General features: G+C 43.7%; 2 protein-coding genes across 3 annotated transcripts; both read left to right on the forward strand.

Moving 5' to 3' along the window:
• The first annotated feature begins 1,734 nt into the window (after nucleotides 1-1,734).
• LOC105937977 (hydroxyacid oxidase (glycolate oxidase) 1) lies at nucleotides 1,735-8,967 on the forward strand. Its single transcript, XM_012879564.3, has 8 exons — nucleotides 1,735-1,922; nucleotides 4,167-4,318; nucleotides 4,466-4,736; nucleotides 4,847-5,019; nucleotides 5,666-5,757; nucleotides 6,271-6,429; nucleotides 6,559-6,628; nucleotides 8,375-8,967. Exons 1-8 carry the CDS (start codon nucleotides 1,786-1,788, stop codon nucleotides 8,440-8,442), a joined length of 1,122 nt encoding a protein of 373 aa, XP_012735018.2. The 5' UTR covers nucleotides 1,735-1,785; the 3' UTR covers nucleotides 8,443-8,967.
• A 2,119-nt stretch (nucleotides 8,968-11,086) lies between these two features.
• Nucleotides 11,087-25,916, forward strand: rrn3 (RRN3 homolog, RNA polymerase I transcription factor). 2 transcript variants are annotated; one of them, XR_004933010.1, is made up of 18 exons: nucleotides 11,087-11,404; nucleotides 12,466-12,522; nucleotides 12,620-12,709; nucleotides 12,965-13,094; nucleotides 13,188-13,247; nucleotides 13,363-13,426; nucleotides 13,634-13,703; nucleotides 14,818-14,916; nucleotides 15,179-15,259; nucleotides 18,172-18,295; nucleotides 20,311-20,441; nucleotides 20,528-20,658; nucleotides 21,158-21,345; nucleotides 21,474-21,582; nucleotides 23,418-23,570; nucleotides 24,849-24,933; nucleotides 25,371-25,589; nucleotides 25,625-25,916. XR_004933010.1 is itself a non-coding variant. In XM_036148558.1 (17 exons), exons 1-17 carry the CDS (start codon nucleotides 11,309-11,311, stop codon nucleotides 25,524-25,526), a joined length of 1,824 nt encoding a protein of 607 aa, XP_036004451.1. In that variant the 5' UTR covers nucleotides 11,087-11,308; the 3' UTR covers nucleotides 25,527-25,916. The 2 variants fall into 2 exon arrangements, 1 of the variants encoding a protein (XP_036004451.1); XM_036148558.1 differs by having other exon boundaries at nucleotides 25,371-25,916.
• The last annotated feature ends 1,512 nt before the right edge of the window (nucleotides 25,917-27,428 follow it).

Consider the following 27,428-nt stretch of genomic DNA (forward strand, 5'->3'; position numbering starts at 1 on the left):
GCCCCCCGTCGTCTAAGGGGTCAGCAACACTGCAGCCACAACATGAGCACAATCAATACTATTCAGTTTCCCATTTCTAGCCCATATTTTTCTGAACAGACTATACTGAACTTTACGGAACACATTTTATCCATTTATCTTTGTATTTAAAACATCTTGATGGAGAGGAAAGGTAAATTCCTGTTTTTTTTTGCAGAAACTTGGTGAATAAAGCTGCTTGTGATTGTGTTGTTGCAGGTGGACTTTGTCATCAAAGAGGCTACCAACATGGACAACCTGGCCCAGCTGTATGAGGGCTGGACAGCCTGGGTGTGAGCACTGTGCTATCATGTCTATGGTCCAGCGAAGGCTTGGAAATCCACCAGAGTCCTGCGGGACTGGGGTGTCGGAACAGCAGCACCGGGCCACCCGACGGGGAGGAAAATGGGAGGCGGAACCTTAGTCCGCCCTCGTTAGCTCCTGGGCATCCAAACTGGGGCAGCGGCCTTGTGGCATTGCTGCAACCACACTCCCCTGTAACCATCGGCGCTCAGGCTAATGCAACGCTTAGTGAGCCTGCTGGCCCTCCTTCCTTTTAGGGACTGGGTCGGGCAAAACTCCGCTGCCGGAAGGGGGAGGGGCGAAGGAGAGGAAAGGCCTCCTTACCCTCCTCTTGGAAATACCTTCCCCCTCCACCTGCGTAGCTCACTATTTCAAGTTCTCCCCATAAACATCCGTGCATCCTGTTGCTCCCGTCGAAGTCTGTCTGAGGGCGGGATGCAGCAGGAGTGAGCCGTTCACCTCTGAAGCACACAGCTGACACTGTGGGGAGGACTTTACTGGGGTCAGCCTCACATGGATGGGCTTTTCCATGGCCACACTTGTTCTTCTCTCTAATCTTCTTCCTCAGCGACATTGAGCTCCTGATCGGCCAGTGGATGACGCTGTTATGAAAGATGAAATTAAAGGGTGATCAGGAATCTTTGGGCTCCGAGGACATGCACCTGATGGCTAAAGTGGGAGCCCATAATCAAACTGTGCTGCGATGGGTGGAACCAGGAAGATGCTGACACGTCTGAGTGTCATGCTGGGAATAAAGGATTCAACGGAGTCACAGCAGCGAAAGTGGATTCATGTGAATCATCCCGTCTTGTCAAATAGTTTTTGGTGATCAGAGTAAAAGCAGTTGGTCACCTAAACAAGGACCTCTTAGTTGATCATTTCCCTTCAGTCTAGATCTTGAGTCTGTGCTGTGCTTTGTAACTTTCTGTAAGAGTAGATTTCTCTTTTTTTGAGCTGCCTGTTGCAATTTATGAAACTCAACCTTTCCTCTTTTACATTTTTATTCAGAAAAATTTGGTTTGTGGTGACGGTGAAACGTGTTTATTCTTAAATCTTTTATTGAATTCTGTTGGATGCCAAATAAACGTGGAACTGAGAATTGTAAAGTGCTTGTCGTTGTTGTCCTCTCCTCCTCTTTTAAATTATGCTTATCAGAGCAAATTGTTTGGTGCACATATATTGACTTTAGGTTAAGCATGGTTCATACTTCATTAGGGTGACTGAAGCAGCGTGTTTAATAAATCAGCAGCTGTGGATTCAGAGTTCACATCCACGCAACAATCTAAACACAGGATATGAAGTCCCAACTGATCCAAAACCATAACCACGATGGTAATCTTGTGTAAACCGCAGAGCCGAGACTTGTCAGAAGCCCCGAGGTTAATGATTACAGGAGCTGTGCTTATTGGCCGATCAGCCTGCGGTTACACATCAGACTGACGGGGAGCTGCTTAAAGGACAACCATGTCTGGGCTACGTGTGTGTGTCTCAGATTTTGAGGAAGAAGCCAAGAGGGTTCTCCCTAAAGCCGTGTACGACTACTACCGCTCAGGAGCTGATGGGCAGAGCACGCTGGCTGACAATGTGGCCGCCTTTAACAGGTACAACGAGCTGATGCTTTTTCCAGAGCCCAGTTTTGGCTTTGGGGCAAAGGTGGAGCGTGACAATACAGCTGTTGAAGGTCTCACAGGGTCTGTTGGATTTTTAAATGTTTGCACGTTTAATTTTTTTTTTGCTGACTTCCAGGATTCTCAGGGAGTTTTAAAAAGTTTCAAATTTCTCTTTTTGCGGTTTCCTGGGTCTGCATAAGTATAAAAGAACATTTGCATTTTCAGGTTTTGTTCAACAATCCGTCTTTGAAGATGGAACTCGGTAGTCTTCCCATTGAATGTGAATGAAATCTCACTTTTTGGGCCGTTCACATCAAACATTGAGTTAAAAGGTTAGCGACCTGTTTTTAAATCTGCGTAGAACAACCAGTACCTCTGGATTATTATTTATGGACCTAGTTTGGGTTAATTGCTGGAACTGGAACACTCAGCTTATTAAAACAAATCTCAGTTAAAGTGAAGCTATTATCATTTAGACATTATTGGTGTTGATTCTGGCTTACAGCTATAGGGAGGCTGGAACCCAAAGACTTGAGCATTAATTTGACTTAATCATTTTAATAGCTCAGCATGTTTCTATGGTTGTCTGAAGCATGTGCATGAAGACAAGCCATATAAGATAAGACGGGTTGTAGTAGTCCTGACTGGGGAGAGAACTGGCTGAAGATCCACTGCTAAATTTAGACACTGAGTTCTAGAAAGGCTGGAGCAAGGCAGCGTACAGAAAGAGGACATTTCACTGGACCTCTCGACCTTAATGTTTTAAATTAGGAAAACATGCAGGTTATGTTAAAGGTTCTTGTTTTAATAAATTTACAGTTTGGAAATGAGTTTGCTCTCTTGCTAATTGCTGTGAAAACAAGTTTGTTTCCTCAGACCTGAAGTAAACTACAGATTCAGGATGGATCACTGAGTGCCAGTGACCGCTCCACCATCTCTTCCCTTTAGCCCTATAGAAAGGTGTCTGCAGCTGTTAATGTTACTGATGGTTTATACTCTATTGGCTTTTCTGGGGGAGAATCTCACTCTCTCTAGCAGCACTCTTCCAGGTGACTCACAAACATTAACTACCATTTCTGTTAATCTGTTTTTCAGTGCTTTAATTAGCATTTTCTGATTTTAAGCCATGACAGTTTTGTCCTTCGCTTTCTTTCAGAACAATGTGCCTGTTAATTCTATCTATCTATCTATCTATCTATCTATCTATCTATCTATCTATCTATCTATCTATCTATCTATCTATCTATCTATCTATCTATCTATCTATCTATCTATCTATCTATCTATCTATCTATCTATCTATCTATCTATCTATCTATCTATCTATCTATCTATCTATCTATAATATTGAGCCATTTTTTGCCAGGACTCTTGAATTAAGAATACAAGCAATGAACCAAATATCAATACACAGAAAACTTGATTTAAAATTTAAAGTAAGCATTCTTATGTGTATTTTGTGAGGCTGAAGTTTAAAAACTCAATATTTAATTTTATTTATATAGCGCCAATTCACAACACATGTCATGTCAAGGCACTTTACGAAGTCAAATTCTGTCAAATCATACAGATTGGTCAAAAAGTTTCCTAAAGAAATCCAGTAGATTGCATCAAGTGTTGACAAGCAGCATTCACTCATGAAAGACTGTAGAGCCACAGTGGACAGTCGTCTGAATTAATGATGGCTTTGCATAGCGCTGGACGATATAAAAAATAAAAAAGCATATTGATAAAATAGAAATATTGATTGATTTTGAAAATTATCAACAAATTCAAAACATACATTTTACCTGCGGCCCTGACAATTTATACTGTTGCTTATCAACGTATTTATAGGTAAAGAACTCACAAACACTAAATTCAAACTCAACCCTTTATTCAAACAACTTTTTACCAAAAATTCAAGTTTTTAAAAAAGAAAAAAATAACGTGTTCTCTCTGAACTCTTTGAAAGGGGTTGAGCTTGGTTCCTGAGAATGTAGTATTAACCTACATGGCTAGAATGCAAAAGGAAGGAAAACTAATTCTATTAAACTTTTTGACCCCCTTTCTATCATCGATATATGTCTATATATTGTTATATATTGTTGAATTGTCGTCCAGCTCTAGCTTTGCAGCAATCCCTCATACTGAGCATGCATGAAGCAACAGTAGAGAGGAAAACTCCCCTTTAACAGGGAGGAGAACCTCCAGCAGAACCAGGCTCAGAGAGAGTGTTTGTGTGCGTACTTGTAGGTGGTGTCTTATCCCCCGCGTGCTGAGGGATGTGTCCGTGGTGGATCTGTCCGTCTCTGTGCTGGGCCAGAAGCTTAGCATGCCCCTCTGTGTTGGAGCCACAGCCATGCAGAGAATGGCTCATCCTGCAGGAGAGACGGCTACAGCTAGAGGTTAACACAAGCACACACGTGGAGCTGGGAACACAGCAGCAGTAGAGAACCCCACACTTAGGGGCTAAAGCCAGGGAGAATACGTTCTTTGAACATCTGCTACATGTTTTATTTAAAAAAAAAAAAAACATGCCCATGTTTTCCCAGCATGCAAAGCCGTAGGAACGGGTATGATGCTGAGTTCCTGGGCCACGTCCAGCATAGAGGAGGTGATGTCAGCAATGACATCCACACCAGGCAGTGGAGGCGTCCTCTGGATGCAGCTTTACATCTACAAGGACCGGGAGCTCACACTGTCATTGGTGCGCCGGGCAGAGAAGGCTGGATACAAGGCTCTCTTTGTTACCGTGGATACGCCTTACCTGGGGAAGAGGTTGGATGATGTGCGCAACCGTTTTAAAATGCCCTCTCATTTAAGGTAGGAACCAAAAACAGGATATGAGGAGCTCCTGTCAGATTCCATGGTCAGAACCAAAGACTGTGTGGCTCTGTTGTCATTTTTCTGTGTGTGTGTGTGTGTGTTCCTAGAATGTCAAACTTCTCCTCAGCCTTGCTGTCCTTCTCAGAGGGTGACTATGGCAATGACAGTGGCCTGGCTGTCTATGTTGCTAATGCTATAGAACCGGCCCTCAGCTGGGACGACATCACCTGGCTGAAGAAGCACACGCGCCTCCCTGTGATCATAAAAGGCGTTCTAAATGGTACAAACATGCAAAAACTCTGTTTATCAAAAAGCAGCACTGTCAATATTAATAGTCACATTCATTTTAGTCAATGATTTTGTACGAAAATATGAACTTCTGGTGAACACATGCCAGGGTGCATGGGGTTCTAGACTGGGGCCAACAGGGGCCAGTGTCCCTGCAGAACTGGTCCTGCCCCCTATACTGAAGACACAATACTAAATCCTTTTCTTATGACGAAGTGAGCTGGCACAGAAACTGCAATTGATGGTTCCCTTGAACCAATTTTATTTATCTTTACAGTTTTACTTTAACAATCAGTCCTCAAAAATAGAGGTGTCACACTTTTAGCTTCAGCCTTATTGAGATGGGTTTACAGTTTTTCATCTGCTAAATCAACCTGCAGAAAATCAAGCTTGACTTGTTTTACTTGTTGAAGGTTGACATTTCACATTCGCTCTGTGGTCTAAAATCTGAGATAGAGCTATTGGTGCTGGCTGTTCACTAAGAAACATCCGCTTGCTTTTAGCCTAAGAAAATAGCCCTGTTAGAATAATGCTGCATAGAATTCTGTAGTGATCCTGCCGTATAGAACCTACATAGATAAAAATGTGAAAACAGTGGCCACTGACTGATAAAGAGCTTCTTGTTTGGCTGTCCGTAGGTCAGGATGCTGTCCAGGCTGTGAACTACGGAGTCAGCGGCATCCTGGTGTCCAATCACGGAGCTCGACAACTCGATGGTGTTCCTGCAACGGTCAGTGTGTGTGTGTGGTTGTTTTCTACAAAGCAAACGAAGGGACAAAAGTTGCTTACACTAATATTTCTTTTGCATTTATGACCTTAGGAAAAGTTCTGCAATGAATTAAAAGAGAACTCATTTTATGACAGAACAGGTCTTTCTCTGACTTCTTACCACTGTTCAGATTTCTTACTTTGGGTCAGAAAACAGGGGAACACTTGTTCCGTTTGCTCCACATGTCTGGTAACTTCGGTGTAGAACTGTAAAATCATAATCCAGAGGCACAGTGTCCTCCTCTGAGATCAAATATAAGATGCAAATCTGTCTATAGTCATCCTACAAACAAATAAAATGGAGCCTTAGTAACATTTTTCTGATTCCTACATCCAGCATTGGTCAGGATGTCCATGGTAGCTCGGAGCATTAACACAGGACTGTCTTTTTGTGTGTGTGTGTGTGTGTGTGTGTGTGTGTGTGTGTGTGTGTGTGTGTGTGTGTGTGTGTGTGTGTGTGTGTGTGTGTGTGTAGCTGGATGTGCTGGAAGAGGTGGTGAAGGCCGTACAGGGTCGCTGCGATGTCTACATGGATGGAGGAGTGAGGCGAGGCACAGACGTCCTCAAGGCTTTAGCTCTGGGAGCGAAGGCAGTCTTCATCGGTCGCCCAGTGTTGTGGGGGCTTGCCTGTCAGGTCAATGACCCCTACTCTGATTCAGGAAATTAGGCTTGACCTACCTAGTGCACATCCTTTCTCCATGTTGTTTGCAAAGTTATGGATTACTTTGAATGAAACCTCTGCATCTGTCCTGTCTCTGACCAGGGAGAAGAAGGGGTCATTGAGCTACTGGAACTTCTAAAGGAGGAGCTCCGACTGGCTCTGGCTTTGTCAGGTAACGCACACGGGATGTCTTCATTTTCTAAGGAAAATGGCACTAACTCAACCTACTGGCCCACCATAGAGACCACCTACATGTGGACTAGAAGCAGACTCCAGCTGTGCTCATACACACCGTGACGGGTTTAGCGTAGATTCCCTCGTGATGCTGGGGGATCAGTGTTGTAGCAGTGGGTAACCTTGAGCCCTGCATATTGTTTAAGGGCTTCAAACAGGGTAGCAGAGACAACGGTAGCACAGCCGAGCTAACTCGGATGGAAAGTGTGATGAGGTTTTCTTTTTTGGTTTGGCTCAGATGTGCTATCAGTTGTTTTTCAAGCTAAACCCACTCACTCCAGGCCCTTCACATTCAGATGGGTCTGCTGGCACACTGTGGTTTTAACACAACGCCGTAATGGACTCATGAGGTTCCATCACGAGTCCACCAGCACCTAGGGGGTGGAATAATCTACAGAAAGAGCTAAAGTTAGAAACCTTCATGTCCATTAATGAACTTAAAACTACTGTAAAGAATGTTGTGATGGAGACTTGTTCTTGTTTTTCTTGAGTCTCGTTCTGTTTTTAACATTTTGTATTTATTTTATCATGAAAATGTAACTTTATGTTATTTATGCATTTATTATGATTTGGCTGCTACCTTGGCTAGGCCTCTCTGGTAAAAGAGATTCTGACTCTCAATGGGACTTCCTGGTTAAATAAAGTTTAAATGAAAAATAGATAAAAAATCACTAGTCCATAGAAGATCAAATACACGTTTCTCTTGATGAAACTTCTGTTGGAGGAGTGCTACTCTTTTCACCTTGTTCAAGGGATGTATATATTTAGGCACAACTCTATCTATAGAACCTTGCAAAAGTGCATACTATATTTTTCCCCCAATCTCTCATGTTTCACATTTTATTGTGTACTTTACGGGGATATTATTTGATAGACCAATACAAAGTGGTACAGAACTGAAACATGGAAGGCAAACAAACCTCATTTCACTGCTGCAAAATGAGGTTCTGCCACAAGTCTTTTGGGTTATGTCACTACCTACTTTGCATATCCACAGATTTAAATGACTAGAACTTTTGCCCATTTGGATTTAGGTCTGGAGATGGACATGGCCATTCTAACACACAGACATGCTTTTAATCCAAACCATTCCATTCCAAGTCTGCCTTTTTGTGTGCTTTTTATCTTGTTTTATCTGTTTTTTATTTTGCTGGAGGGTGGAACTTTGTTCCAGTCTTAAGTCTTCTGCAGCATCCCCACAGCATGATGCTGCCACCACCAACATGGAAATGATGTGTTCAGGATAATGTGTAGTTTTAGTTTTGCATTATAAATTTGGGCCAGAGAGTATATTTTTGGTGTCATCAGAGCTCCAGAATTAAAGTGAAATGTAGCGTACAGCACATTTAAGAAACGTGTGTGAACTTCCTTTTTCCTCTTCACAGTTCTGCACAATTTTGGGTGTATTCACTGTTCCATTTCACTACTGGGTCATGTAGCTTTTGCACCTCCAGACACATTTTGTTCCACAGGACTAAGACAAAAATGGGCCTTTGGAGTGTAACGGTTGTGGTTGTCACATGGTGAAATTTGTTCATGGGCATGAATACATTTACATGGTACTCTATCTTAAGCCAGCTATGCTAATTTATGGCAACCATTTGTTAAATCATTGTGAATGTATCAATGAATTGTGAAAGCATCTCTAAAAGAGTTCTGACCAACTCGCTGACCATGTGTGCAGGTTGTCGCTCTATATCCGAGGTGAGCAGGTCCTTGGTGAGGAGAGTGGACTTCACTTCCAGGATGTGAGAGAAGAGGCTGCTGCAGGAACTCCAGGACAATGCGTACTTGATGGGCCTCCCAGCGTGTCTGATTACCTAATTAGTTAATTTTTTTTGTGCCCTGAGTCGTTTGGTAAAATATACAAATGATCAAATCAAATGGGACTGATTGAGGTGTGCACATATTAGGTCTGATAGGTTAGTACAGCTGATCAGTAAGGAGAAAACATGTGGCTCTGATGCTTCTAACAGGAAGGTGTTAGTGTTGTGTTTGTAGAGGAAGGTAGGATGGGACATTCCTGGTCCAACACACCTGAGTCAAATAATCAGGTCATTAGGAGGACTCTGGAGAACTTGGCTGCATGCTAAGGAGCTAATTTAGCATTTCATTCAGGCGTGTTGAACCAGGGACACATCTAAAAGCTGCAGGACACCGGACCTCGATGCCCCTGACTGTTGTTTTTCTTCCTTCCACTACCAGTAGAGGAGAGAGCTGTGGAGTGTTTGTAACTTGCCAATCATCAACTGTGAAATAAATCATACAACTAGAAAAAACCTTTTGGTGTAACTCTTGGCTTTATTACACGTTCAGAAGGTATTGTCATTGCACATTTAAAGCAACAGCACAACGAAATTACAGATGTACCCAGTAACCCTAGCACTCATGTCCAGCTCCACACACACACACACACACACACACACACACACACACACACACACACACACACACACACACACACACTACCACAGTCATTTATAACACTTTATTGCACATGAGCCCACATTACAAAAAGCGTTTGATAAAACCCATTAAATTGAGATCTATCTATATCTATCTATCAGATTGCCAACTTTTTCACATGCCATCCAAACTCCTGGACTGAATTTGAAACCCCCAAACCATCAAAAATAATCCTTTAATTTCAGCTAATATATCAATGGCAGCTTCAAATGGTCTTTACAAAAGACACTTCAAGAAGAACCCTGAGGTCATTTTAGATATCAAATGGTGATGTAACCATGACAATATATGTAGCTATATCATAGGAAGCGGGTATTAGAGAGTTGTTAAAGAAAGATTAGGTATTTATTAGTTAAAATGTGACATTTAATGAATAGATGGTAGAGTATAAACACAGTCTGAAGTCTGTTTAGAACAGTTCATACATTGATGTTGAGAACTTCTTGGTGTTGCCAGTGAATTCCACATCTAGTTTAGTCTAGTAGGGTGAGAGTGTCTGTCTTTACCACCAAGGTCAAGGGTAACATTTTATTTCGTTAACTATTGGCAAGCACACAAATCTCTTCAAGCATGCACTTTCGGCATGACACCTGCCACTAGCTTTTAATCGGATAATCGACAACTCTACTTATTTCCCTCTTTTTTTTAGAACGGTCATTTACTTTTTTGTATAAAACTCTTCTTGTTGAATCAGATCACCAGGCCGCTGCTGTCCACTGGGAGTTTATAGAAGACTCAACTTTGGTTGTACAAGGCACCCTCTTCTGTGTCCAACCATCTGCACATGCTGAGGCGAACATGATGTCCAGCTTTTTAAAAAAAATGTAATTTGACTTTAAAGGTGAAATTTAAATGAGAACATTTTAAGATTTTAATCCCCAGTTGTTCTTTCTAGATTAAATATTTATTTTTGAAGGTGGTGGTGCTTATTGTTGATGATTTCTTTATACATGAATTATATAATTACCGTAGAGTGAGAGAGAGGGATAAACAAGTCTTATTACACCTTCAGCTTTTGACGAGACTCCACCAAAAATAGATCCCTCAGCAGCCATGTGTTCAACATTAACCGAGTTAAGATTTTGATTTCAAGTTTATTCATTGTGAAAATGATATCTTTTGTTATATTTTAAATATTAAACAACTCTGAACTGAACAAATTAAAAGTCATGTTTGCAAGTGGACAGTACAGCTTTAAAGGACTTTTACAAGCGGTACTAAGAACAAAACTGGTTTCCTGGCCATCGTCATATCGGAAACCTTTTTTTTTTTTTTTATAATCTTGACTTCTTTAAGTTTCAAAAATAGATGCTGAGCTCACGTCTCTAAAAATTGAAGCCAAGCACTGGCCTGGTGATCAGAATCAGAAATACTTTAATAATCCCAGAGGGAAATTGCTGTTTCAGTACAGCTTTGGATATTTCAAAGCACAATAAAACATTCTTCCATCAGTAGATCCACCAATAACTGAAACCAACCGGAGATGAGGACATGGTCAAGTATTGGAATGTTTAAATCTTCCTGTGTTTCTTATGATATTCATCTTGTTTTAGTTTCAATAATTCCTTTGTTTACTCTGGTTGTGACCTGTGAATACTGAGATGGTTAATCTCAGTATTCAAATAGTTTGATTGCTCAGAAACATATAGTAGCTTTTCTTTTACTCTATGACATTGGCCCAGCAGACTGGCCTACACCCTGGTGGACATTGCACGGGCCTAGAGAGGGCATATCATCTATTGCACAGTAAACTCTGCAGACACCAAAGCTGCTCCCTAACTGGCCCTGTCACCATGGGTAGAAAGCCAGCGTGTCCATATCAGAAACTGCCGCTGCAGAACACCAGCTGTCCGATAGAGGGATGGTCCAAAACGAACAAAAACAGAGACATTTCAATGCCAACCGGAACCTTCTGAGTGTTGTTCCCGGGAAGAGTTTAGAGGTTACACTGGTGCTTCATGTAAACACTTCCCCAAACATGCGGCTGTGTTCCTGGTATGTAAGTGGAGCTCATCTCCACTCTTGTATCTTTAGAAGTTTATTTTCCTAACATGTAAAGGCCGTTAAGAAACGAGTTTCTGATTCACCCGTGAAAGAATCTGAACGTTAGAGAAAGAAGGCCGGCGTGAGGAGGGCAGCTAGCGGTCCCACCATGGAGGTGGAGGGCCGGGACTTCCTAGGCACGCCGCCCATGAAAACGGTCCGCTTCGGTAGCAGTGTGGTGGAGACGCTGGAGAAACTGAGACAGGTCGGTGCCGACACTGGAACGGTTCTACAGTAACATGTTGAGATTGTAAATGGCAGGAAGTGACGGCGCGTGCATGCAGGCTGTGTTCACGGCTGATTTCCGAGGCCGTGAAGCGTCCTCCTTTCTCCATGGCAACGGCTTTAAGGCCCAGTCACGTTTGTCCTGTTTAGCGTTCCTGGGTCTAAGGGTTAGGACCAGGAGCAGAATCTCATCTGGACCCACTTCCTGTTGAGCTCCACAGGACCACCGGATGTTGCTCGGACTTTAAACGGCTCCAGGATCATCAGTGAGCAGACATCCAGTCATCGGATGGACCAGATCGCTGCCTGGTCCCCACATCCACCGCTGCCTGTGGTTCAATCTGCACAGAAATGTGTCTGACCAGGACCAACTCTACCCTGAAACGGTCCTGGTCCAGACTTTTCAAAGGGTTGTGATCTGCAGGGGGAGCTTTGCGGTGGGATGATGTCAGAATCCCCCTCACTGATTTCACAAGAGCAGCAGAAAAACAAAACAAAACAAAACAAAAACATTTAAGTGCATGTTGAGATTATATACAGTTTGGAGGAAATGATTCGCGGCACCAGAGATGACGCCATCCTAAATAGATCTGGACTCAAAAGAATATTAAATAATTTCACAGTTGATGTTTAGATACCTTGAAGAAAACTATGATCCACCTCATTCTTTATAGCATAGGCAGCATAGTTTGCTTATTCCTTGGGCTGCTTGGATTTCTTTTCATTTATTGTCAGTTTGTTACTAAAGCCTTGGTCCATTTTAAACACAGAGCTCTTTTGCACTGGGTTACATCTGGTAATATATTTCTGTTGATTCCATGAATGAATGGACGCTGCCAGCTGCTGCAGGATGGATAACTGCTCTATCAGCATAGGAACATATAGTTTACATGTAGGTAAACCATGACAGCAGGTAGCATATTAGCTCCTTGAAGGAGTGGCTGGTTTCTAAGTGGGAAATGTTAACCACTACCTGAATTAAGCGGCTGATCAATTCTAAACGGCAACAGCTTTTTGACCTTTTTGTCTTGATGTTTGAAGGGAGACGGCAGCGACTATGAACTCCTGAGGCATCAGCTGGCTAATCCGGACATAAAGGTAGAGTGAAGCAGCGGCGTGTCTGAGCTGAGCGTGGGTTTGTGGTGTAGAGAGAGGTCTGGATATGCACCTCACTGGTCCTCCTCTCCTCCGACAGGATGCTCAGATCATCAGCTGGCTGCAGGAGTTTCGCAGCTGTATGACCCAGCTGACGAAGGACCATGAACAGCTCATCTACACCGTACTGGTGAGAGAACCACTGCCTAAAGGCTTTACTTCTGATTAGCTCTATTTCATTGCAAGACCTACTAGTAAATTGAGTGAACTCACCAGCTATTGCTTTATAAGAATCCTTTAACATGTTTCGCTGAGTGTTGGCCGTGTGTCATTTACAGAGAACCATAGTGAAACGTTTAGATAGAAATGGGAAGGGGTGTCTAGTGACCCAGCCCATATTTGATTGTGCCTGCAGTTTAAGGTTTGGATGTGCTTTGCCTTCCAGAGGCTTCCATGGGTGGGCCGGAGCCAGGACGTGGTGGATGAGTTCATGGCCTTCCTCGGTAACCTGGTGTCGGCACAGACCGTGTATCTATGTGCCTGCCTCAAGATGGTGGTGTCCCACTTCACTCCCAGTAAGCTGCTTCCTGCCGGGCCTCAGTGGGAGGGCCGTGTCTTCGTGATGCTATGGCTACCCATTAGGGACAAACTTGTTTGCTGTCTTTCAGAGAGGGTGACCGTCTGTGAGGGGGGAGTCGATATCTCTGATTCAGAAGATGAAGAGGAGAGTGAGTGTCGTTCACATCGTTAACTTCTTCTGCTGTGGTTCTCCGGTCAGAACGGCCCGCATTTTGCTCCTTTCAGTCAGATCACAGAACTCTGTGTTCCCTTTGATTTCTGCAGATCTCCCCAGAAGCTTTGATCAGTGTCACCAGGCGCTGCAGATCATCATCAGATATGTTCCCTCGTAAGTTGCCTACTGGGTTCTGCTTTCTGTTGCTCTGCTCACGGTTTGGGTTTCTCATTCAAATGGTGCTGATGAGCTAATATCCAGGGAGTGTGTGGCTGTAGCCCTAAAAACAAACAGATTCCACAATCCAGAAGTAGATCTTATTCCAAGCTTTTCTCTAAAAGTCGGACCCTCTGTCCTGTTTTTTTTTTTTTTTTTTTCTAGGACAAGTCGTTTTCTAATGCCCATTCTCCAAGAGAGGTTCCCCTTCATACATAAATCCTCCAGAACTCTGGTAAGACACACCTGCAGCCCACTCCTCCCTGGTATCACAAGGCAGTGTTAAACTCCATCACCCATATTCAAAGTCCTCTCAGAGAGTTTCAATCTTTAAAAAAAGAGTCTTGGCTTCAGAGTGATTCAGATGCTGCTGAGAGCGACTCTTAGTAAGGAGACAACAGACATTTTTATTTTAGTGAGGGGGTGTGGTGACCCTGATGCTAGGTGTGAAGCTGCCTTTTGAGAGCTGTGATTGGCTGACTTTGAAGCACAGATCAATGCATCTTTTTCCATGCGTGCCTCGGTACATCTACCCACCAGCCTGGAAAGTGAGAAGCGCTCCATGCAGCAATCAAAAGCCAGAGAGGAGATGGCATCACATAATCAAACTTCTAGATGACCATTTATTCTACTGATACCATCATTTACGATACTGAAAATACTTTCTCACTTCAATATCTTGTCTAGAGTGTGTATTTATGTGCATACTTTTCTGTGACTTTTTCCATTTCCTCTAAAACATTTATTGAGAGCATTTCTATAAATAAATAAAAATGATCTGTACTATATATTTGAAAATTGTACCACTTTTTATTCATGTTTATTCAGTGTTTCTCCAATTATTTATTTATCCTCAATATAATTATGTTTCTAGAGCCACACCTTTAACCCGGTGGGCCACTGAAACTAATGAATTCCCCTCTATGGGGATGATAAAGTTTATCTTTTCTACATATTAATAATAATATGATTGTTACAGAACTTTATGTCCTCATTTCTCCTTTGTTCAGGTGGTGGGTCAGCCAATCAGCTCTCTCTGTTTCCACCATCTTCCCTGCTTCAGACACTCTTAGGCTCGCTAAAACTCCTCCTCACTACTCCATAACATTTTATCCCTTTAGGAACTCTCTTACCTAAGATGCTTTGTGAATAACTTTTATCTTACTGAGGTAAAATTCTAAGAAAAATCTTAGAATTCCATAAATTCCTAGATTTTTCCTAAAATGACGTCACTAAGAGCTACTTTAAGTCTTAGGATTCTTTGTGACTACAGCCACTGGATCTATGTGTTGTGCGTGTCGCTAAGTGACACAAAGCTTCTGTAGTTGACAGCTTGTTGTGCTTTAAAGGAGTGCTACGTCCACAACCTGCTCAGGTTAACGGTCTACATACCATCCATCCGTCGAGATGTGCTGGAGCTGATCATCGGAAAGCTGCTCAAACTGGACGTAAGTGCTGCCACTCTGTCATGCTACTCTAAGTGTTAAAGAAGTGCTTTCACCCCAAGGAGGGGAGCAAAATGCTCGAATTGATTGGACCCGCTCCCAGCGCTTTGCATTTCCAGACCTGATAACCTAAAGTTCTGTCCGTCCAGCCATCCAGAATCTCAACTTTTTTTTCAATCTGAATTTTGACACGGAAACATGTTGGAACCCTGGACACATAATGAGATCGGCTGAAATGGTTGCCACTCTGTGGGGTGTGTTCCAGGTCAGTGCGTCGCGGGCAGACATTGAGGAGGCAGAGGACAACGAAGCCCAGAAGCAGCCTGAGGAGGGACTCTTTGACATGGTAACACACTGCAGACTGACCCACAGCCTCAGAAGCTGGATCTGTTAAACCGTTTTGATCCTAGGATATCATTAATACAGTTCTGAAATTACAGTGCCTTTTCTTTAACCTCACCATAAAACTGGAGTCATCTTACCGTTGTAAAGGGATGCTAACAGTCTCACTATCAACAGTCATAGGGATGATGTTGATCATAATATTACAACAATTCATAATGTCTGCAAGGTAGTTAATACTTTATTTTGGGGTTGGAGGTCCAATAAAGATCACCTCCAGAACCAGCTGTCAGTTTTTACAAAATGTTCCTTCAAGCAGTGCTTCAGGAGAAAGTCCTCTTCCTCCACAGACTCAGATTTTTCTGCAGGGCAATGCTCCATCGCAGGCATCAAGGTCCTGCACTGAATGCTTAGCCAGTAAAGGCCTTCAAGACGAGACGATAAGGACATCAAGGCCTCATCCCGTTGACAACTTGTGACTCCTTCCTAAACAATAGATTGGGTCAGCGATAGTTGCTGCTGCACAACAAACGGACCGACTCCATGAAGGAAAAGCTTGTGGCTGTTAGACAGCATAAGGGGGGCTGTAGAGGTCATGATTCTATTATTATTAGTTTAAAATATCAAAAAGCTTTCTTTGTCATTTCTGAAATGTTTAATGTTCTCACTTTAGCAAATAAGAATAGAGTGAGAAAATGTTAATTCTTTTCATTAGTTGCATAATGTGCACAAAATGTTTCTCATAAGAAAGCTAAAACCTTTAAGTTTCCGTACATAATCCATATTAAAAACATAAACCTAGATTTTAACTTAAGAGTGAGACAATTTCTTAGAGAAAGATCTTTAAAAAAAATCTGATTGATAATTCCCTGCACTTAAAAATCCCCTTTAGGTAGTTCTATTTCATGTTTGTTTGTCTCGTTAATTTCTTAATGATTTGTTGTGCTATTACACACTGTTTAAAGTTATTTAATGTTTAATAAATAACTCTCTGTCTGTTAGGTATTGTCCTGTGGATATCAACTCTTAAGCTGATATCAGGATAATAGTTGAAAGGGATGATACGAGCACTGGCGATCTTTTAACAGCAAACTCTGCAGACATATAGAATAAATGAGTGACAACTTCTCTTCAAGTTCAAGAGTTTAGTAACAGAAATAAAATGAACATCACTATAGAATGCTGTTTATCTGAATTAACACTATATTTCAATCAACAAATCCTCTCTACCAGGCTAGTGAAACTTAAACTAAACTACTAAGCAAAATGAAGATAAAAGAAACTAAGGACTTTAGGGATGCTTGATTTTATTAATGCAATTATTCCTCTGGAAAGCTAGGGGTCACTCGGGTCGCTAAAGTCAGTTAATCCTAAAGTTTAACAAAAACATCATTGAATCGACATTAATAATCCATATTAATGAAGTAATAACGCTAACAGCACTATCGAACGATGGAGCGAAATGAAACAAATCTTATATTTGAAACGAACTTTAGTTGCATATCCGGATAGAGCGAATGTTACCGGAAGATAATAGCATTAGGCTAGCAGACATTTGGCTCTAATTTAAAAAAGTTTCAGCTTTATTTTAGTTGTAATGAGCGGACTGGATAACACAAACATCAATAACCCATCAACGTATAAAACCCTTGTGGAGATAACGATTGTTATAACTGTAAAAACACACTGGAATTGCATCAGCATGGCATAGTTTCAAAATGCTAACGGGAGCTATGTCGGTTAGCTCTATGTGTTTTAAAAACACTGTGAAAATGCATTCAGTAAACCGTTATAAATAAACCATTTAATTTTCCCTATTTATTTCTCTGCCAAATCTGTCGGTGTCTCTGTGTCAGTTCAGTTCACTTTGGGCATCCTGTTGGAAGCAGTTGAAGTACTCGAAGGGAAGGCCGGTTATTTCAGCATTGGGCAGCAGCTAGCATGAGGCTCTGTGGCTATGGGCTAGTCAACATGGCTGTTGGAGCAGGCTGCTCCGGATCGTAGTCGGGTCTCCGGCATATGAAACTCAGCCCTGCAGCGGGCGACTTCAGATCAGCCCCTCATCTGAGCTTGGCCTGGTGAGGAAGGGAGACCGCTCTGCGCCGTCTCGCGTCAGCTTTCCTGCAACAGCTGAGAAAAATAAACAAAGCTGGCTTCTGCATAGGTGGATTCTTTTACTTCCGCATCTGGTTACGCAGAAGTTAGACTGCAGACTTACCTTCGATCCAGCCGGCAGTTCACCGAACCCAGTCAGGTCCTCCGCTCCAACTAGAGTTTCCCCCCTTTGTCGCTCCAGGAGCAACAGGACGGAGTTCCTCCCAATGCTGTTCTGATGAAACAGCGGGAAATGAGGCAGATTGTCTGTGGGAGCTTAGCTTTATAGCAGGAAAACCCCCTGTGTCATGTTTCAACTCAGTCCTGATTTTTCCTCATGGCTAGATGGCACAACATATTATATTAGTGTGATTACTAATAGCTTAATTATTGCTCTTTTTGTGACTGTGTGCAATACAAATATTTAATTTACAATAGAAGTGTTCATATTGTGATTCAGAGAAAATGTGTTTTATAATATAATCCTCCTGATTCCTTTCATGTGATTCTGTTCCCTGACAAAGAGAATTTACCCGTCAGACATATTTTAACTGGATCTCCCATGGATCTCATGAAAGCTGGAGCGAGATATTTCTTCACTGTTCCATTTCACTATCGGGTTATTTATATTTGGTGCCTCTAGACTTTACCAAGCAGCACCGAGGAGAACATTTGACCTTTAGAGGGGATAGGTTGCTGGGCCCAGGTCTGTCACATAAAATCCCAATAAAGTGCTTTTTCAGGTGAAATTATACAGAAGTTCGAGGGATATGAATATTTAGGAGAAACCCTGCATCTGATGTTGCCCTGTGTTCCTCTCAGGATGAGGACATGTCTGCAGATCAGCCGCCCAGAACCAATACGATGGCCCATCCAGTGGCTGAGAAGTTGGACTCCCTCATGGCTGTGCTCATGGCTTACATCAGAGACATCTGCCATGTTGACGGTACTGAATCCTTCCTGCTGCTGCTGGTCCACACACGCACACATACCAGGGGCACACGTAGCTACGGGTGGGCCTAGCTGGGCCTGGGCCCACCTACTTTGTGTCAGTGCCCAGCCAATGAAGTGGCTTTTCTTTAATTTTACCTTTTTTTTAAGAAGTGTCACTTAAAGTCATCATAAAACAAAATAAATTGAAGCAGAATAAAATTTAATTAAGACTTGTCCCAAACTTGAAAACAGCAAGCTTCATTCTACTTCTTAGTAAACCGGCAGCACAGAGAGTCATTCGCCTAGAAACTGCAGGACTGTAATAGGAAAAATGCAAGGAGATGCTGGAAACATCACATTTGTTGAGAAACCCTCAGCATGTGGAGGTGGGAATGGATATATTCATGATGTGTGTCCAACGGGACATTCATCTTAAGGGACACAGAGAAACAGAAGAGCGGCAGATTCTCCTTTGGGGGTAGGGGAGCTGTAGGGCAGCTGTGTCACCTAGCGCTTGAATTCAGGTGCACTTACTCAATTTAGTCACATGATAATCTTGCTGCGTACTTTTAAGGGGCATTTTTAGGGTCTTGTAACATTGGGAGCTTCAGCCCAGAACCCTCCTTCCTCTTCCTCTCTCTTTAAAAAGAGTGATTTACAGTCTGTATTTATGCATTTTCCCTACAATGTTTATCCCTCGCGTACAGCGCAGAACTGAAAAGAGGAATTGTTTCCACTCCCCTCACCACCACAACCTGGTATCACTGGACATAAAGGATGCTGGGTCCTGATTGTCAGGACCCGGCATCCTTCGGCATGTGTAATTACGCATTTAGAGGTGCCCTGTGATTGTGGGCGTTTGATAACAAACCTGTCACTGTTAAAGGTGATGACGAAGGTTACGAAATGTAACAATCTACTGAAGCAGGAGCAGATCAGAGGGAAAATCAGCAGCTGCATCATGAGTAAAGACGCAACGTAACAACCGTATTTCCCCATTTTTAACTGTTAACTGCAATATTGGGTTTAAGAAAAGAAAAGAAAATAGCAGAAGTTTTCCATTCATAAAAAATGGTTTCATGTGTCCTGGATGTTTAGATCGATGATGCAATGGCGGATGTTCAGAAACAATGACTTTGACAGGCTGCCGCGGTTTAGTTCATCTTACAGGTGATGATGGTCCTGATTATTTTTTTACGCTGCCAAATTAAGGATGTTCACTAGAACAGAGAAGGTCGTTTCTCCTTCCCCTCAGCCTCTATCTTCTCCATAGTGAACTTACAAACATGGAACTTACAAATAAACTTACTTTCCACTATAACTATTTGGCCCACCCATTTTTTATAAGGCCCGGCCAAAATGTGATTCCTGGCCATACTACTGCTACATACACACCTCTAGTCAAATACAGAAGTACAAAGCATGGACACAGTGAACCTTTGGTCAAGTTGTTTTTCTCTAGCTCTGTTTGGCTTTTCTATTGGACGTCACGGTCAGAAGAGATCTGGGGCCTCATGTAGGCACAAGAAACCTGCGCCGCAATGTTTAACACCCAACTCGTTATCTATGAAAATGAACGCTTTGTGAAAGTGTGCAGGTATTCAAACAAACGTTTCAAAATAATGGAAACAACCTCAGTTGGATCTAAACTGTAAACATTCCTCTGCTTTTGTATCCCTCTCTGTGACTGCCTGACAGCACTGCTGCCGTGGTTAGTTGGACATGTGGTAGGCTCCTTCTGGGTATTTCTATTGATTTTCTTATGTATTTAGGGGTCAGGGCTGCTTTGGATATGTGCTGTTAAAAAAATGTCCATGAATTCCAGATTTATCAAGGCAAGGCTTGCAGTGACACATCTAAGCATGGTTTCGTACGTCTAAATTTCTTTGTGCGCCACAAGTTTCAGGATTTTATCCCGTTACCAAAACCCTTTAGTATGAGAGCTGCGGACTCTTTCGTACCTGAGGACCTTATTTTACAGATTTTTGCCTCACTTCCAGCCGGTCCTCAGTGCTCTGTCTCTTACAGGTTCATTTCATGCTGAAAGGACTAAAGAGCTCTACAGAGACTTGCTGAGTGTGTTTGACAAGCTCATTCTGCCCACGCACGCTTCCTGCCACGTGCAGTACACGCTCTTCTACCTCTGCAGCTTCAAACTGGTCAGTATGCTGCTGCAGGGAACACGGGCGGTTTGAAATGAAGCGGTGCCACCAAGTGATCGGTGTCCTCTTTGCTTTGGTGCCAGGCTCTGGCGGAGGCCTTCCTGGATCACGTGTGGAAGATCCTGCAGAACCCCGCTCAGCCCGCCGTGCTGCGCCAGGCTGCGGCTGGATACCTGGGCAGCTTCCTGGCCCGGGCCAAGTTCGTCCCTGTGCTGTGAGTTCATGCCTGTGCTTTAGTGCAGGGGTTCCTTAGCAGCAATTTTCCAAGGACCCCTTTAGATTCCTCATGCTGACAGTATTTCTAATCAGCCTTTTTTTACTGTTAAATACATTAGGAATTATGTATGTTTTAACAATATATATAAATGGACCTAATATTAGAGATTTGGTGGAGATCAGATCCTTATTCTCGATAAAGCCAAACTCCATGTAACTGTTGTCATACTTCCTAAGTTTAGCTGATTTGGCTTTTACCTTACTTGATGAAGTGGACGGAGTTAAATATTTGTCCATTGTGTTACTTAGCTGAACCCCGACTCAGCTGCAGCAGTGCCTCCATAGGCCTGACAACATGTACTTCACGGACCTCCAACCCGTGGTCCGCGGACCCCCAGAGTGTCCGGGGAGCCCAGTTTGAGGGCCGCTGCTTTAGTGGACATGAATGCGGCTCTGCACTGGGATGTCTGACGCGGTGTCCACCTGTTGTCTGTCAGCACCGTCAGGGCCTGTCTGGACCTGCTGCTCACCTGGATCCATCGCTACATCGACAGCCAGGACAACAGCGGCAAGCAGGTGTGCTGCGACATCAGTCTGCACGGACCCTTCTATGCCGCCTGCCAGGCCGTTTTCTACACCCTCGTCTTCAGACACAGAGCCATGCTGGAGGCCAACATGAAGAAAGGTACACAGCAGCCTGCGCACGTCCTCCAGACGTGCATCGGTCTGCTCCAGGCCTGAGCTGCGATTTATTTCTCAGACAGCTGGTTGGGATAACGATGAGCTCAGAGCATGTCTCTTTGTGTCTCTCAGGTTTAGAGTACCTGCAGGGTCTGAACCTGGAGCGGGTAGTGATGTGTCAGCTGAATCCTCTAAAAGTCTGTCTGCCTGCAGTCACCAGCATGTTTGCAGCCATCACCAGGTACACACCCAGGCTCCGCCCCCAATCTCCGCCCCACTCACCCAGGCTGACCTTTCTAGTGGAAAGAGCCTCGTCTTTAAACATTTATTACACCTGCAAACAATACAAACTTCTACAAATTCAGGTTGTGCTGAGACCCCCACTGATGCATGTCACATGTTTGCAAACTTTGTGTAAAATACAACCATGTACCCCTTTCCTGTAACTTCCCAGTTAGACACTGCTCAAATAATAAGGGAACACTGTCTAATCAGGGTGTAATATCAAGTCTGCTAAACGTAGATCGTTGTTCTGGTCAGGTCAGTAGAGGGCGATGTTAATCAGTGTCGCCTATTTTAGTGATAATGAGATCAACCATATGTTCAGTGAAAGAGCAGCAATGAGACGACCCCAGAAACAGGAATGGTTCTGCAGAAGGAGGCCACAGACATTCTTTTCCTCCTCAGTTTGACAGCTTCTCAGCAGCTGGGTCTGTGTCACCACTGGTAGCATGAGGCGATACCTGGACCTTACAGAAGATCCAAAGGCAGTTTAACTCCACCAGCATAGCTCATCAATACCTGCCGTTACCAGAAGGTTTGCTGTGTCTCCCAGCAGTCTCATCAGCATGGAGGAGAAATTCCTGGAGACAGGCAGCCACTCTAGGAGAGCTGGGCGGGGCCGTCAGAGGTTTATAACCCATCAGCAGGACCGGTAACCCGCTTCTTTGTTCAAGGAGGAACAGGACGAGTCCTGCCAGAGACCTCCAGAGGGCCACTGACCAAAGCATGAGAAGCAGACTTCATGAGGGTGGTCTGAGGGTCAGGTGGACTCTAGAAGGTCCTGTGCTCACAGACCGGCGGAGCTTGACGGGCATCTGCCAGAGAACACCTGGATTGGCAGGTCCGGTTCTGGGGTCCTGTTCTTTTCACAGAGGAGAGCAGGTTCACTCTGAGCTCTGTGAGAGTGACAGGCGTGAAAGGGTCCGGAGAAGCTGAGGTGAACATTATGCTGCCTGCAACACTGTTCAGGAGGACTGGGTGGTGGTGGCGTCTCCACGGACCCGTACAGGATAAACGATGGCTCCCTGACCTCCATTTGGTATCGGGATGAAATCCTTAGACCCATCACAAGTAAATCTCTCCATTGTGAGATCAGTAAAGCTCTACCTTATCTTCTCTTATTGTTAGACCCTTCACTGGGGGTGTGGGTCCTGGGTTCCTCCTGATGTGATAATGCTCTCATATAGGCAAGAGTCTAACACTGGTCCCTGGAGGATGAAGGAATTGATGCCACTGACTGGCCTCAGGCTCCCCTGATTTAAATCCAACAGAACATCTCTGGGACATCATGTTCAGGTCCATCTGGCTCCACCTCACACTGACAGTGATGCCCTGGTCAGGATCTGGGAGGAGATACCTCAGGACACCATCTGTCCTCTCATAAGGAGCATCTCTTAATGTCAGACATGCATTCATGCACGTCCAGACTCCGTCCAGAGGAGTTCCCTCCCTGCTGCATCAGTTTTCCAGTCTCACTTTCTCTGTGACTTCAGATCAATCCCTCTGTGGGTCGATCATTTTCATCTTTTGGTCCTAACACATTTTCTATTCCATATCAGTACAGATCCAGCAGGATCTTTTTCTATTAATATCTGATGTGTTAGCAAAGTGTTCCTTTATTTTTTTTTGAGCAGTGTACTTTGTGTTGGTCAATTACATATTTCAATTGATCTGGTTGTTAAGAGTAAAATAAACCAAAGGAGGTGAGATTTAGAAAGCAGAAACAGAAAGCGGTGCTGTGCCTCCTCGCTCCCTCCTAGGCCACATTAACGTCCGGCTTGGCTTGTGTTGCAGGAAATATCAGGTGGTTTTCTGCTACACCATCATAGAGAGGAACAACAGGCAGGTGCTGCCGGTGGTCCGCAGCTCTGCAGGAGGAGATGGGGTCAGCACCAACACCAACCCTCTGGACAGCTTTTTCCCCTTTGACCCCTACCTGCTCAAACGGTACACCAACGTCAGTTTCCGTACATCTGAAAAGGCAAAAAGCCTTCAGTGCTGCTGACTTTGCTTTATTTAGACCGGTAAATCTCACATATGTGCAGGTATTTAGTAAAACTTGTGCACTTCCTCAGTCTCCAACGGATTGACAGCCCGGGAAGAAACAAATGTCTTTTTTAGCTCCAGTTTTTCCTACCCCGTGGAAATGTATAAAAATCATTAACTTAGGAAATGAGGTTAGCACAGAAGGAGCTAGAAAAGGAACTGTGAAGAAAAAGGCTCCATCTGAATGCCCTTAATTCTAGCATCTGTCTCCTGTTCCTTGACCTTTCATGCGGTCAACAGTAAGAACTCTATTGTGGAGAGGAAAGGAGCTTCAGACTACTGGTCTGAATTCAGACAGCCTTTAATTCCGACATTGTCATGTGATGGAAATCCTCATGGCTTCTTCAACAGCTTTCAGCTGACAGTTTCTGCTTACAACATTCACACAGCATTTTTTTTTTCCATTCCATGAATAGGAAATGATTTTGCAGCTTTTGCTGCCTCCTAGAGGACAACAGAAGAGATTTTAGGCTGATCACTTATTCTTTAAAAATCTGTCCTCCCTCTGTCAAAGAACCCAGTGACCCATGAGTGATACACTCGTCTTTTTTTATCATGTTTATGTGAATAATCATGTATCGCCCTTATGGGTCTGATATGCTGTCTTTCCATCAGATCTGTATTATTTTAGGAATTAAACCAGCCACCCCTCTTTATGCTGGATTATAACTAGCTGTATAGGAATGAGGAAATTCAGATTTAACCGTTGCATGTAGTCCAGATTCAGATATGCGGCTTACCTGAAGTGAGACGATGTGTGCTGTTAGTGTTTCTAGGGATATGATTTTATGCCTTTAATATTAGTTTCACTAATACCTGTCATATCACTAATAAACTAAGCCAAGTTTATCTTGTAAAGTGTGTGTGTGTGTGTGTGTGTGTGTGTGTGTGTGTGTGTGTGTGTGTGTGCAGCTGTGTGAGTACACTTTTTGCTAATTTTCCTATCATAGTGAGGACTTTGAGGTAAGGTGAGGACTTTTTTTGGTTCTCACTTTTTTTTTCAGGGTGCGCTGGGTTAGGTTTAGGTGAGTAAGGTGTCAATAAAGTTTAGGGCAGGCTTAGGTATATACTGGTACAGGCTAGGGTCAGGGCTAAGCCATAGAAAGGCTTGAAAATGAAAGGAAGTCAAGGCATGGTCCTCACTTTGTATTTTAAACAGGGATGTGTGTGTGTTTGCAGGTCTGGTCAGGTGATTGAACCGCTCTATCAGCAATGGGATGATCTGGCTGAGACTGATCTGCTTCCAGCCAAAACAGCCCAACAGGTGAGAGGAGACACATCTCCATACGTGGGACACATTCGTTTGGTGGTTTTCCAAGAGTTGAAGCCGCAGGTCACCACTGTTCTGTGATCATCTTCAGGTTGTTCATTCTCTAAATGTTTTCACATGGTGTCACAGCTCTGGTGTCACCCCACAGAGACATCTGCTCTAGTTTTTCTGTTTGGCTGAAGGGTCAGCTCGTCATAAACTAGTCTGTATCTGGAGCATTTCTTTGCCTTTATCCAAAATCCTTTCAGGATCTCTCTTGTTTCAAGAGAAACAAGTTAGTTTGATCGTCTCGCTCTGATCCACACGCTTGTCTTATTCTGTGTGAACTCTTTTACTTTTACTGAGCAAAAACAGTTTGAGCCTAACCCTAACACAAACAAGGAAAAGAGGCATTTCCTAACCTGATGGTGGTTCTTCCCTCTGTGTCTCAGGGCTTGAAGGAGGAGGAAGATGACTTCTTGAGTGGGGAGACGCCACACGGCGAGGGCATGCTTGGAATGACACCCAACTCGTACGGTTCAAACATCTGCAGCCCGAGCAGCGTGGGTTCCCCCCCCATGGCCCAGAACCGAGCCTTCAAGTTTTAATCCGCCTGGACAGGGCAGGCAGGTTTTCATCAGAGACTCCGCTTCTGCAACCTTTACCTCCCTGAGAGGAGAGGAGAGGAGAGGAGAGGAGAGGAGAGGAGAGGAGAGGAGAGGAGAGGAGAGGAGAGGAGAGGAGCTACGACTGGGAACCTGTAGTGTGACCTTACCCAGGACATTATTTCTACAGCTCTGATAGGGCTTAATGCTGCGGCCGAGCACAGACAGCTGCAGCCGCACACAACGTTGATCATTAGTCTGGCTGCTGATGAACAAAAATACACGTTGGTCATGTTTAAAAAGTAGAGAAGCTACAGTAGCTCACACAAACATGTATAAAGCTTTTCTGGAGATGAATTCTACGTTTTAAATAAACAGGTAAAAGAACCAGTACCAGGTGTTTGTTTCAGTCGGGTACAGATGAAGCTGTGAATAAAGCTCGGTCCACCAGGTTCTTGGTGGTTCTGCTACATTTCTGTACTTACCCCACCGTGGTTTTACAGAACATCCAGCATTTCTCTGTCTCCCAGGATCCTGTTCATCTGGTTGCATTACAGCCTCAGATGTAGCTGAACACGCTGATTAAAAAGCAAAAGGACAGAAAGGAGAAGACACTTGGGTATAAAGCACATTAACATGAACCATCCCTCCAAAGTCAATGGAAAGACGGTACAGAGCTCAGGGAGGCTGCAACAGAGAAGACAGCTCATGTTCATCTTTTAACGTACATCAAAATCCACAAAGTAGTGGCTTACAGGGAGCTGGAATGAAAGTCTACAATGGCCCAGACAGTCTAACCCTGCATTCCTGCAAGCTGCTGAGGCAGGAGATGACCCAAAAAGATTGCAGCCATATTAGTTTTATACATTTACATTAGACTCTCACATAGAGTTTTACAGGATGTCACATTAAAGGTGGAACAAGTTCAGGAATTATTCCTCTTGGTCTAAGCTCTTTCTAATGGTCAGAGGAAGCTGTCTGAGACATGAAGGGTAATAAAGCAAGTTGTTCAACAGTCCTCTGTAGTGACGCCTAGTGGCCAGAAGGATGAAAAGCAGCTTGAATCTATTAGTTAAACTAATAGATGAACTACTTAAATATGGCTGGTCTACACAGAGACATATTCTTCATGTGACAATTCTGTTTAAACGCGTGGAGCCAAAGATCAACTCCTATCTCAGGAGGCAGTTGGGGATCCCTCCAAGTTTCACATCAGTTGGACTGTACATCAGATCTGGGGTGTTACAGCTACAGCTGTTACAGAAGCCAAATGCAGGGTTGTTGTGAGTTTTAGGGATTCAAGAAATGCCAAGATCAGGGATGAAGGAATAAAAAGATCAGGACAAAAGTGGGAGGCCTCAGACTTAATAGCTAAGACAGAAGGAAAGCTCAAACTTAAGGATATTGTTGGTGTTCCATGCGCAGGAAGGCAGGGGCTGGGAATGACCCCCCACCACCCCCAAAGATGGGGGAAAGCTGACCCAATGGAAAAAAGAACCATGGTACAGGCAGAAGTAAGGAACCAAGAGGAAGAGCAGAGAAAGACACAAGTTGGACAAGATGGGAACTTCCCAAGTGGAGGCCTACATGGGCTGAACTATGGAGGCATGAGCCTTTCTGGATCTCCTTCCAGCTGAGGGTTGTCTATGATACCCTTAACACCTGTGAATCTGCATAGATAGGGCTTGAGAGATGATCAAATATGTAAGCTCTGTGGGGAAAATGGGCCATGGCTCACATCTTGACAGGATGTAAGACTGCCCTGTCTCAGGGTAAGTATAGGTGGCACCATGACAAAGTACTGTCAGAGTTCGCTGACATCATGGAGCAGGAAAGAAGAAATAAACACCATTACAACATCAAGCCTCCACAAAGAACAGCAACAACACTACCAGCACCTCAGAA

This window comes from Fundulus heteroclitus, chromosome 16, assembly GCF_011125445.2.
Source record: "Fundulus heteroclitus isolate FHET01 chromosome 16, MU-UCD_Fhet_4.1, whole genome shotgun sequence".
NCBI classification, from domain to species: domain Eukaryota; kingdom Metazoa; phylum Chordata; class Actinopteri; order Cyprinodontiformes; family Fundulidae; genus Fundulus; species Fundulus heteroclitus.